This window comes from Struthio camelus, chromosome 17, assembly GCF_040807025.1.
Source record: "Struthio camelus isolate bStrCam1 chromosome 17, bStrCam1.hap1, whole genome shotgun sequence".
Taxonomy (NCBI): Eukaryota; Metazoa; Chordata; class Aves; order Struthioniformes; family Struthionidae; genus Struthio; species Struthio camelus.
Genome location: NC_090958.1, coordinates 17,837,008 through 17,849,632, shown reverse-complemented (window position 1 = coordinate 17,849,632; position 12,625 = coordinate 17,837,008). Strand labels below are relative to the sequence as shown.

General features: G+C 38.3%; 1 protein-coding gene across 12 annotated transcripts in view; it reads left to right on the top strand.

Moving 5' to 3' along the window:
* The window catches only part of CLIP1 (CAP-Gly domain containing linker protein 1), a 77,834-nt gene that overhangs the window by 58,338 nt on the left and 6,871 nt on the right, over window positions 1-12,625 (top strand). For 8 of the 12 annotated variants that reach the window (XM_068911724.1, XM_068911721.1, XM_068911728.1 and 5 more), the window contains 4 exons: window positions 413-519; window positions 4,319-4,439; window positions 9,276-9,328; window positions 11,879-11,899. In XM_068911724.1, coding sequence (XP_068767825.1) covers window positions 413-519; window positions 4,319-4,439; window positions 9,276-9,328; window positions 11,879-11,899 — 302 coding nt within the window. Of the gene's footprint in view, window positions 1-412; window positions 520-4,318; window positions 4,440-9,275; window positions 9,329-11,603; window positions 11,710-11,878; window positions 11,900-12,625 lie in introns of those variants that run through there. The other 4 variants (XM_068911726.1, XM_068911723.1, XM_068911720.1 and 1 more) reach the window with 2 other exon arrangements.

Sequence of the window (12,625 nt, the reverse complement as noted above, 5' to 3'; positions counted from 1 at the left end):
AAAAAAAAAAAAAAAAAAAGCATTGAGTTGCATAGCATTTAAAATTGAAGTGCTTTGATTACCCATTATTTCAGTGTCAATACATTACACTACTGTAAGCAGGTCTTAAAAGGACTTTTAATTCTTAGTACTGCTAGACATTAAAACAGAAAGGCTTATTACATTCTTTTGTAACCTTTTTGACTTTATTATGATTAGTTCCCAAAGTGATTTTTGTGACAGTTTTTACCACGCTTCTTGTTAGATGAATGCTTCTCATTACAAACGACTGATTTATTTTACGGGACACAGATGAAAAAGTTCAACAGCGCAATTCAGGTCTCCATTTTTTTTGAATACCTTTTCCAAGTGCTACGCCTGAGAATTATATGGATTCATTACTGTAACAACTTCTTTTCTTCCCTCTTTTAAGTTGGACACGCTTAAACAAAACAACTTGAAAAATGAAGAGGAGCTTAATAAATCAAAAGAACTTCTAAATTTAGAGAACAAGAAAATGGAAGAATTTAGAAAAGAATTGTAAGTATTTCGATGTTTAACCTTTTAAACCCTTGCCTTGTAGTTATGTTTACCTTTCAGTTTTTCAGTACATCTCCAGTGTCCTTGTAAACAAATACTAGGTCAAAATTAAGTACCAGTTTGACATACATAAAATTTGAAATCAGAACATTGCTCCTGAATTGCTGGAGGTTATTGAAGCAAGTGCTTCACTTCAGTGATCATTATTTGAAATAATGTATTGTTTGTTGGAAGTAGTATATAGTTCTGCCACCTGAGGGCACCAGGTTATTTTAAAAGCTTTGTAATAACGGAATCCTGTTTGGATTTAATTACAAGTGCACTTGCTGTTAAGTGATTTTTTTTTTTACATAAAATATGGTTATACTTTTATTTTTCATTGATTGCTTATCCAGTTTTTTTCAACTGCCATGCTGTGCATATATCTTCTAACTGGTACTGAACAAACTCTGTATATAGCATATAAAACTACAGTTAATTTTGTATCAGTAAAGCCATGTCTATCTCAAGACGATGTGTCCTTTTCAAAAGTGTTAACGTTGCAAAATATCACTAAAGGTCTACTAAAATCTGAAATATATTTTGCAAACATTATGTGACTATAATTCATTATGTGACCTTGAGAGGGAATCTGTAATTGGAAAGGTGCTAAGAAAGAGTGTGAGGGAGGTTATTCTGTAGTCTGGGCTTGTGGTTTTTTTTTTTTTTTTTTTTTTTCATTTGCAGTGTTAATTTAGTCATTTGTTCTCACAGGAAGTGAATACAGTAAGTTTTCAAAATATTATAAAAAGGTGTGTGTGTGGGGGGGGAAGCAGCAGCTGAATTTCATGACCTGACTTAAAACCCTAGATTCATGTTTCTGTTGCTGTTTTACTGCTAACCTGGGAGGTAGCTGCCCTGAATTAAGGATGATTTTTTTTTTTTAAATTTGACTTTTGTTTTTCTTTTGTAGTCATTCTTGGTAGTGTCAAACCCCCTTGCTGCAATTTGACCTATGCATTTTATCCTTTAAATAAATAATGAGCTCTTAACTGGTAGCATTGAGATGTGCAGCATGAACAAACTACCACAAAAAAACCCCAAATTATTGTAAATTGACTCCTTCATAGTCATAACTGTCTGTGTGCATATTCACATGATGCCAATGAGTAAGATAGAGATTATTTCTAGGTAACTTCTTTCATTTGAGAAACTACCTCTTATATACAACAGGCCAGTAATGTGTGACACTGTATGCAAACAAATTAACTGCAAAGAGTCTAATGGGAATTAAAAATTGTTACCCTGTGTAATCTTATTGTATCAAAGCTTTTGGTTTATCACCATGAATAAAAATCCTGCCTGTTTACATCTACCCTTCAGTAGCTGCATGTCGCCCAGCTTTCGAAGATGTAATATGTTAAATTACAAGTCTCTGTCCCCCTTTGCACTCTGAAAAGGATTTGGTGACTCCTGGAAGCAAGAGCTGGAATTTGGAATTTGAACTAAGAGTAGCTTTGATTTTATTATTGTTATGGTTTTTTGGTTGTTTGTTTTTTTTTAACTTCCATAAGTGATTTTTATGATAGTTTTTACCGCTGGTCTGAGATGAAGACAGGCCACAAAGGAAAGAAAAATGCAGAATTAATGCTAAGTTTCTGCATAACTGGCTGGTTTTTCTGCTTGCTTAAAAAACAAATAAACAAAAACCCTGAATGTCTGTAGAGAAAAACTGCCTTTACAAATGACAGGATTAATTCCATGAGCAATTCCTACCTGCCTCAGTGCTTGTGGGAAATGCTAAAGCAAAATAATTATTTCCAGACTATTTGCTCTAATGCTAGGACAGCAGGGGACTTGCAAGCTCTGGTTTCATGGGAAGACAAAATATAGGAGACTGTAATTTGTCAAGGAGAAATTATTTATAGAAATTACTTCCTTGAAAACCTTTGGCACTGAGAGTTTTTTTCATGATCGCTTTGTGATTTATTTTTTTTATTTTTTTATTTTTTATTTTTTTGCTGAAGGCAAATGTTAGTCATAGACAATTGCTGAATGTGGTCTCCAGTCATCAGTGGTATGAGACAGTGTGGATATGTGGAAGCAAGTTCACTCTTAATTGATCTTTCTTGTCATAATAATTATTCTTTGTTGTCCTTTAAGTAAGGAATTAGATTGATAATAGGCATTTCTTTATCAGCAGAAATGTGGGTAGTGAGAAGTCCGTTGATGAAGGTAATGCGCTCCCCTTTGTGAAGGGGAGTAGAGGGGAGATATTGCCCACAGGGAGCTTTGACTCTAGGCAGGGACGTACTCCTGCTTCTAGAGCAGTGGCTTTTGCTGCATGTTCATTTAGTATTGCATACTGCAAAGTGCTCTTTCAGCTCTCAGTTCAAAATTCCTTGGCAGTAAATAATGACAGAAATGTTTCATGCGAATTGACCACAGTATTACGTGTGGGGGATTTTTTTTTTTTTAAATAATGCCCTAAATCTATAATGCTATACGTAAAAAGAGGAGACCTGGTAAGTACTGCAGTTCAGCAAACAATTGTGGTTAAAAATAGGTATATTCCTACATCAGCAAGTAGATTCATGCCAAGATAATTGGCTTTAATATTTAGTGATGTGAGACTGCCTGTTTAATCCAGTCAAACTGATCCTTATTAATCTAAAATGAAAAACTCCACTAGAAATTCGTCAAGGTGGAACCTGATAACTAATGAATTGGTATAGCTGGAGCTCAGAGATTGAGGAAATGGTTGCAAAATCTGTGTTAGTTGTATTACGTTCTAAAGACTGAAAGTAAATCAGGCTTCCTTTTGCTTACGTGTGCCAAATGATTGACACACCGATGTTTGTTTGCATTTATTTATTTATTTATTAAGTGTTGAGTAAGTATATAGCTTATGTATTCTTCTGCCTTCCAAGGTCATAAAAATATTTTTAATATTCCAGTCAGGGTTTAAGTCTGTGTAATATTGGCACATGGGAGTACTGAGTTTCCTTTTATGAAAACAAAACATAGTCATAAAAATTACTATTTAATGAAACAGTTTTGGTTTTGTTCTTTGTTTCTGTTTTTTTTTTTTTTAAATAACACTTGACCACATTTTTCAGGAACTTGTCTCAGTGATTTGTGTCACAGGCATGAGAAATTTTATTTTCAAAAATGCATTGAAAATAAACTTTAAGGAAGCCACACTTATTAGTAGCAACACAGGCTAATGAAACCAGCCAATCCGTCTTTGTCCATTTGTTTTGTCTAGTTTTTTGGTTTTGTATCTGTTTGAATGAGAATAGATTAGATAGCTTCCTGGTTTGCCCCGTGTGATCCTGCACGTTCTGGTATGTGTGGGTGTCAAACCTCACAGGGAGCGCTTAAATAGTGGGATCACAAGTTCTTCTTAAGCAATTCTCGTGTTTTAGCTTTGGCTACAAACTACTCAAATATGTTCATTTATGAGAAAGTCAAATTCACAGCAGTCTTCCCTAACTATACCCTGTCTAAGCATATTTTGAAATCCAAGGATTCGCTGGTCATTGGAAACACGTAGAACAAAGACTCTGAGCTTGCGTTGCGTTTCTTTGAGCATCTAATACATTTAAAGGAAAAGCCAGCAGTCATGTTTTGTACTGCTGCTGCTTTTCGGGGTGAAACCTATCGGTGTGCGTCTGAGGTATAGATCGTCGCCTGTATTATAGATCCCATTAGACACGTGACCTAGATGTATTTTTCCAAGCTGTGAAGCGATTCTCTCCCACAGTTTTTTCTTGCCTCCCTTGTTCCTATGGTAACCATGCACTCTCTGTCCTCGCAGCGAAGCGCTGAAGCTGGCAGCTGCTCAGAAGTCCCAGCAGCTTGCAGCTTTGCAAGAGGAGAACGTGAAACTTGCCGAGGCGCTGGGCAGGAGCAGGGACGAAGTCACGAGTCATCAGAAGGTAGAGTGGCTAGAACGTTTCCTGATCTGTGGCTAGAGGTTGTTGCAGTTTGACTGGCTTAAAGCGGCGTGCGTGCTATTTCCACTGATGTCTGGGCGACGCTGCGCTGTGTGTTTGTGATTTTAAAGATGAGTTGTTCTGAGAATGTTTTAAAATAGATTTGGAAGCCACCTGCATTGGGAGGTTAGGACTGCAGGCTAACAGAAGGTTATATAACCCCTGAAGGATACTTAGGAGGCTTGGAAAGAAGCATAAATTAAATGTGCTTTAGCCAAATGTATTAAAAGACATTTGCTATTTCTGTCAGGAGTAATTTTGTTATACAAGTATGGAAATCTCGACCTACCCTATACTAAAGGAAGCTAGCTGCTTAACTTCCCTTATTCCTACTCCTCCCTTCCCCATTCCCCACTAGAAGAGAATATGTAGGATATCTTTCAGAAGCCTGTTTAAAACTACTTGGGCGCTCTCTATAAAAAGTGCTATGCACATGCATGCTTGCTCAAACTTCATACAGTTCATGTTCGTGAACACTGTTGCAGCCAGTTGGTGAGTACCGGAGGACTGGAATTGATGTTAAATTTTGTTCTGGTAGTAGTTTGCAGCGAGGAGGGATTTTTATTATTTTTATTTTACAGCTTATAACACTAGTACTTGCCAAAAGATGATAGATTTATAGCTGTTAAATGTGGTAATGTGGTGAGGTTATTGTTCTTTTTCTTTGGGAACGGTTTTGATGCCATGCCATGCCATGAATGTATCTTTGGAAGACCTGGTTCAAAAGCAAGAGCTTATAAGACATGTATGTACTGTCTTTTCTCAGATAGCACTTGTGCAATAGAGGGTATGCCTGTTTCCAGTGACAGTTGAACAGATCCTTTCCATTCTGCCAAAGAGCCTGATGTTTTTAGAGCCAAGAGGCTGACTTTTCCTCAGGGACCCTGTTTTGAAATATTGAGGATGGGTAACTACAGAATCTGTCCTATTTCTAAATCCTTTTGGCTACTGACAGGAGTAACACATGAGCCTCTTCATCCTGAAGAGCCTTTGGAGATGACTAACAAGAGTCCCAGACGTGTGGGCTCAGCCACTGACTCATGCCGCATCTGAGTAGTGATATGACAAGAGAACACTGTCGTCCTAAACAGCCAGTGGGAGCTCTGCTCCCCTCTCCCACATATTTTCTTAAATTATTTCAGAATCTTTGAGGGTACCCTGTCGTATTCAGAAAAGGTTGTAACTTGAGAAGGATTCAGCAACATCAGCCTACATCATATGTAACCAGAGGTAGTAACCAGACCACCCTTCAGTCCACAAGGCATAGGCTGGCAGTAGGCACTGCAACCTTGATGCGCATGTCTGACCTAGCTGTGTATCTGTCAGCAGAGGTCCTCTCTCATTCCCAGGACCGAGAGTTGCAATCTGTGAAGCACAAAGAATAGTCGGTCATCTTGCAAATTGGAATAGTCTCAATTGGCTTACACCATGGCCTTTTCTGTCTGTGAGTAGAAGACTCCAAGATCTAGTATTTGTGAGATCTGCTAGAGCTTGGAGAAACGGTCCGATTACCACCTTTGGCCCTTTGTGTTGCATTTAATCCTTTTCTGTGAGGAAGACGTAGTTTGAATCTTGCAAACATGGAAACGCCAGCTTTTACATTTTTTTTAAATACAGTTTTTGGGCCATGGTACCTTTAGGTCTAATGAACTGTGTGATCTTTTAAAAGACTGGAAAGAGGCCTTCAGTATTCCAGGGAATTCTATCATGGCAAAAGGAACAAAGGTGAAATGGTGTCATATAAAACGCAGGTATTCGTCCAGGTGTCACGTAACTAATGAATGCAGCTCTTCTCAGTTCAGTATTATTCAGCTCACATTGGTGAAATGTGCTGTGTATCTACTGCAAACTGCTATGTATTTCCTGGTTGCTTGGGAGTGAAAGCAGATGTTCTCCTAAAAAGCATTCCCCATCTCATCTGGAGTGTATAAGATGCCCTTCTTTTCAGTCTGATAGAGACCTACCACCCTGAGGAATAGCACTCTTTTCCTCTCCCTTTAGATCTTACCTAACCTAAACTTGCAGTCCAATTGTTCTACCTTTGATTCTGCCAGGTTCTCTTAATGAAATGATGGCAAAAGTAACTTGCCTTGAGGGTTCTAGCTTTGACAGCCCTGCCTTAGGCTAATGCAATTTCACTAATTCTCCTGCTGCTTTCACTTTGCTGTCATTAGGGTGAACGTACAGCATATTTGGGCACGGAATACTTCTGGATTTCACGGTTCAGGTTTATAGAGAAGGGAAAAAAAGGTTACAGGGAATAATTTCTCAATTTGATTGTAGAGATCAAGTGTCCATCCTAACAATGAAGAGGTTTATCATGGAGCAGAATTGCTTGTGGAGCTGCATTTTATGCGTTGGATATTGAAAAAGTGGACAGCAGGGAGGAGAGCACAAGAATGTAGCAATGTTTTGGTCTGTGTGAGGTTTCGTGTGCATGTACCTATTAAAATGCAGTAAGAAAGGTAGCAAGCATATATTTTAAGTGTTTTGAGCAGTTGCTATGGTAGCTATAAATTCTAGCGAGTGTCTTAGTCAATTGGGTTAGTGAATCTGTGGCTGCATGTGACACACTTTGCAAAATTAATGAATGCTGTTTCATGAATGATTTATCCTGGCATCTAAAGGTTAAAATGTCTTATAGTAAAGATGCTGAGGGGGGTTTTATCTGTATTGTTTCATAAATAATTAGCTGTTTGTAATTAGTTACAGACTCCCAGTCAGATAGATAGCTTGGGGAACTCTTCTGGCTTCAAATTATCTGCTGTTATATTTGGGGATCCTCAGACCTGCCCAGACCTTCTAATTTCATCGGAAAAACTGCAGCTGTTAGCTCAGCTGGCCCATCTGTTTAAAAAGGTATGGGTGAAGTCTGCTCTGAGGCTGAAGAGAGAGCGAGCAGATTGCTGGAGAAACATGGATGAGAGAAGGAGTAGCCTTTCTCCCCTTCTACCACAAAGCCGCTCAAGGCTTGATCCATGACTAGATGCAGCTGCAACAGTGGTTTAGAAGCTGCACAACTCCCGTAACATCTTGTTCTCCTTTTACTTTTCTCTCTTAAATCCACTCCTAGCTTGGCCTGTTCAAAAATCGCTCGGCTAGCTCATCACAGCCAACCATGTAACTAACAGGGAGGAGAAGTACAAGGCTTATGCTCACAGTCTTAAAGCATTCCACAAATAGTGGAGGATTTCTGAGGTAAACAAGTTCAGAAACCGTTTCTCTGCTCACAGTGTTTTCCTGAAAGGAGCTGATGTGAAAGAAAAGTGTTTCTGTGTTGGGGAAAAGGGCACCTTGGAGCACTGTGGGCATAGCCTCTGTGGAGCAAAGAGCGAAGAGTGTCAGTATGAGGTTTTTCCAACTGCAAGTGGCAGTCAAGAGCACAAACACCAAAAAGTTGAGCTATGCCCTGGTGCAGTGAAGCAATTTGTGGACTGTGGCTTGTTAGTGCCGGGTTAAAGTTGCACTGTGAGGCCATGTGGAAATGCAAATGCTGATAGAAGAGAATTAGTCCCAAAAAAACTGGGTTGAAAAATCGTGAATCAAGATAAAATAGAACATTTATTGGGATTTACAAATGAAAAATTTCTCAGAAGTTTCCCATGGTTTTTTCTTCTCTTCTTTGTCATCAGGGTGTATAGATAAAAGGAGTTCAAAGTGATCACATAGGCTGCCAGTGTGTAGGAAGCAGACAAAAATCCTCAGAACCAGGGGATGTATTTTGTGCTGCCAGTGAAATTGCTATTTTTGACTTGCCTGCAGGAAAACTTTGACCATACCCCCACGGTACTAAGCTGCTCAGCAGCCTTACACAGCTCATCCTTGTGGTCAGTTGCCATTACAGAGACATTTCGGTTTCTTTGGGACCTTTTAATATAGGTTCTCTACGCTCTTCTAGCATCTATTAATAATACAAGTAAAGTTGTCTGACTAAGCCCCAGCAAAATGATACCATTAATCCTAAACCTGGAAGGCTTAACACCATAGCAGGACATGAAAGGAAAAGGTAAGTTGTCACAAAATATGGAGGAGGCAATTATCTGGCTGAGCTGCATTAGCCTAGAGTTGGAGGCTGGCACACAAACGCCCTTCTCTTTGGAACTTGCTTTGCTCTGGAAACTGCTTAATACCCTCTTATGCCCATCTGTGCCAAGCTTGAATGTCTGCAGAGTGTTAGAAGTATTTATTCAGCGATAGACTTTCCTGTTGTTCCCAGGACACTGAGGCATTCTTTTGAATGTACGTATAACTAATCTTGTGGATAGACATTAAAAGCTTGCGAAATCTAAACAGAGGTTGTGTTCAAGGCATACGCGGTTGTTAGTGTAAGTAGTTCTTTTGGGCAGTAGTTGCTGACAATGGCCGCTGAGTAATTATTGGGAAGGGGAAAAGGATGGAATGAGGAACAAAAATTCATTGACTTGAAAGATATTTAGTCTCTAACCTTCTCAGAAGCTCTTGGTTACTCCACTTTATCTGCTGTGGTGGGTTTGGGGGGGAGGTTGTTTTGTTTTGCTTTTGTGACCCATGTGTGCCTGTCAATTTAAACTCCCAAGAACCTGCAGAAAAAATACCTTCAGTTGAAGGTTTTACATATTGAACAATATGTGTTTGTGTTGTCCCAGGAGAAAATTGACTACTTGAGCAGAAGAATTTTGGGCTCCAGAACCTCTTCCAAGTTTGTTTTATGATGATAACGGTGCAATGATATGTTAAACTAAGCAAGCAATCCCTAATGTATTCACTCTGTGCTCTCTAACTTCTATATTTGTGTTTTAGCTGGAAGAGGAGAGATCGGTACTCAATAACCAGTTATTAGAGATGAAAAAGAGGTAAGTTCTTCTGACGTGTGTTTAACTACACAGTCCTACAGAAAACATGAGAAAACATAATATGAAAATAGTACTAATTAAAAAGCAGATCTTTTATATTGAAAAGTCCTGAAGTTGTTGCACAGATTGGCTTATAGATGGTATTCTCTACGCTTTCTTTGCTAACATTGAGATGAAAACGTATCTCTATTAATATAAGAACACGCTAAGAAATGGTATTTACTTTTTCCTCTTATTTAGTTATACACTTCTTACGTTATGCTAGTTCCTCTTCATTTTCAGTAATCAGCTTAGTGTTTGGTTTTAGTCCTCTCTGGAGTTCTGGATTGTCCATGCATGCATGCAGACCCTCACCAGTTAAGTTCTTACAGAATAGTAGAAAATTTTAGTGATGCTAAGGATGGTTATTAAAAAAGGAGGGGCCTCCCCCTCCAAGCAATCATTCAGCTCTGAATGGGTTGTTTTTATTGTTTTGAGATATTCATTGGACCGGTAGTTACTGTAGTTCATTCAGCACTGTTTTTAAATACCAGGAGATTTGTCCTGGGTGACTGGGGCATCCCTTTTGTGAACTCTGCTAGTCAATAAGCAGTCCCAATTACAAAACGTGCTGTCTTTCTGTTGTACATGGGGAAAGCTAATTGGCTAAGTGCTGTAGTATGCCTAGAAAAATGTAGATTTTTCTGAAAGAATTTATATAAACTGTTAGGAAAAGATGCAGCTCTCCCTGATGCCAAGTTTGTTCCAGGAGAAACAAAGAAACAAAACCCTGTTTGTAATTTCCTGCATCAGTAATGACAGGGCAGAGAACAGTGAATGGCACGTTGGTATTCGTGCACTTCCTTAGCTATTCAGTGCATTATTCCCTAGTAATCTGATATTTGGGGGTGGGTCACACTGTTAAACATCACCTTTTTTTAAAGGTCAGCGTGCACATGGGGTATGACACAAGCCAAAGCTTCCTCAGAGAACGTAACACCTTGATTAGTTGCCATAAGTAGAAGCAAAATAAATAGTTGAAACTCCAATTTTAACCAACCTTTTGAACTAGGTCACTTGGTCTTTAGCTGCAAGGGTTTTTTTCTTTTTTTAAGAGGTGAAGGAGAAGATAGGCAAAAAGACTTCAGCTCATGTAAATTATCATAGACGTTTTGACATGCACAGACATTAATAAGTTTACACCAACTGGGGACTAGCTCGAGAATAGCTGAAGTGGAGGAAGGGAGGGAAAAGGAGGATGATGTTAGTGCTGCTGACAGCTTTGCAGCTCTTTATAGCCATTATTTAACATGTTTAAAAATATTCTAAATGGCTGTGAAAGTTATATAGCGTAACTCCTGGAAGTTACTTTTACCTTGAGGGAAGAATGGAGGCAATAGGGCCCCAAGACTGCCCGAGTAATTTCTAGCAGTTCTGTTTCCTAGTATATATTTTAAATTCAAACGCTGCAGTAAGTTATAAGAAGCAAGGTGTATGGCTCTGATTTTCCTTCTCCTGAGTTTGATTTTTTTCATATCTGCACCAGACATAGCTAATTGTTAACTTTATGTATGTCTTTACTCTGTGTGAGCTGCCTGAAATAAACCTAGATACTTGTGTAATTGTTAAAGTGGATCTTAACATTGCTTTCTGGGTTGTCAGACAGGTTTATCTTTGCTTACCGCCAGTCAGTTTCACTGAGATGCCCAAGTTTGTTCTGACTGGGTTAATGATATGTTTCTCAACAGTATTGGATAAACTCCAGCAGACAGGGTAAAATAAGTAGCAGGAACAGTCAGGTTCATTGAAACAGACTGCAAGCCACTAGATGTCAAAATATGCATATAACGTATGACATTACTGCTAGCAAAGACAGTTAGACTGAATGAAGAGGTAATTAAATAAAGTATATATTCCAGAATTCCACCGAAGTTGGTGATGAGCGATGTTTTCTTTGTTTGCTTCGTTATCTCAGGCTTTTAGGACAAGAAATGCCATATCTCAATTAGGCCAAATCTCTAGCAGCAGTTCTCCCATCTCCGTCCACCCACAGAAATTGTCTTCCTTTATTGTGGCAGACTTCCCCTATGAAATAGTCCAGCTAGGAATGATGAGTGTTTAATATTTATGAATCTAAGGGGATTCTGTGTTACTTCAGTTCATTAGATTCATTGTGGGTTGCTAACTGTCTTACTGTCTCTGAGCTTGCGCTACTTATCGATACTCATTTCATTCCTCTCTCTTCCCTTTCCTACCCTTGCTTCCTTTGCTATATCTGTGTGTCTTTAATGGTAAGACTCAAGAAAGTCTATCCACGTTACAATAAATAATTTTTTTTAAGTAAAGTTGTTGTACATATTTTGGCTGCCTTTGTCCCTTGGTGTCTTGCTTTTGTTTTGTAAAATATTCAGCTCTCTGTATATATATATATTATATATATAAAAAATATAGATTATATTTTTTACCAAGACAAGAAAGCCCCTTGGTGCAAATTTAGTTCTTCCTTACAGTATTTTGCATTTCTATTCCACGTTTCTAACATGTGGTTCTTGTTATCTTGCATTTTTAAAGCTTGCCCAGTAACACTTTAAGGTATTTGCCGCATTCTTAGAATTTCTTGTTTTTGTGGTAAGGGAAGAATCTGGGTAATTTTTTTAAGGTTTAAAAAAAAAAAAAAAACACCTCTTTCCCATGACTTCCATAGACTATTCAAAGTATAGTTTAACCTCCTCATGAAAGTAGAATTTTTAAATGGCATGCGAAATGATAAAGTAGTTTAGTAATGTTTTTTATTATTATTCCTTCAGATAAGCACATGTTTTGGCCATGAATTGGCAATGGAAGGGTTTAAGTTGACTCTGTCAACTTTCTTTTTTTTTTCCCCCCTCTGATAAAATAAATGTTTTCCACAAGATTTTTCTTGCAAGTAATCAATATTTAGTTATTTCACATTCAACATATGCTCCTCAAGTTTACTGCCCCCCCCCTCATATGAATCATATTATAAATTGGAACGGAGAGCATCAGTAGGGTAGATTCTCTGCTGCTGCTAGCAGTGATCTGTGATCCAGGCTCAAGTGTAAAGAGTTACTGACATATACCTACTATATCTGTAGGCTTTCCAGTTTACCGCTCCAGTTAGAGGCACTCTGAAATGTATAAAGTTTGAAGTCTTGTTTCTATATAGAATGTCCTGTAAAAGAAAAAGAATGCTACAAAGTAGGGACCCTTTTCCTCCCCTCTTGTTTGCTCTCCTCTTTCTTATCTTGTTTCTCTCCCCTTGTGTTACGGTAGTCTAGACTCCTATATTGCATTTGT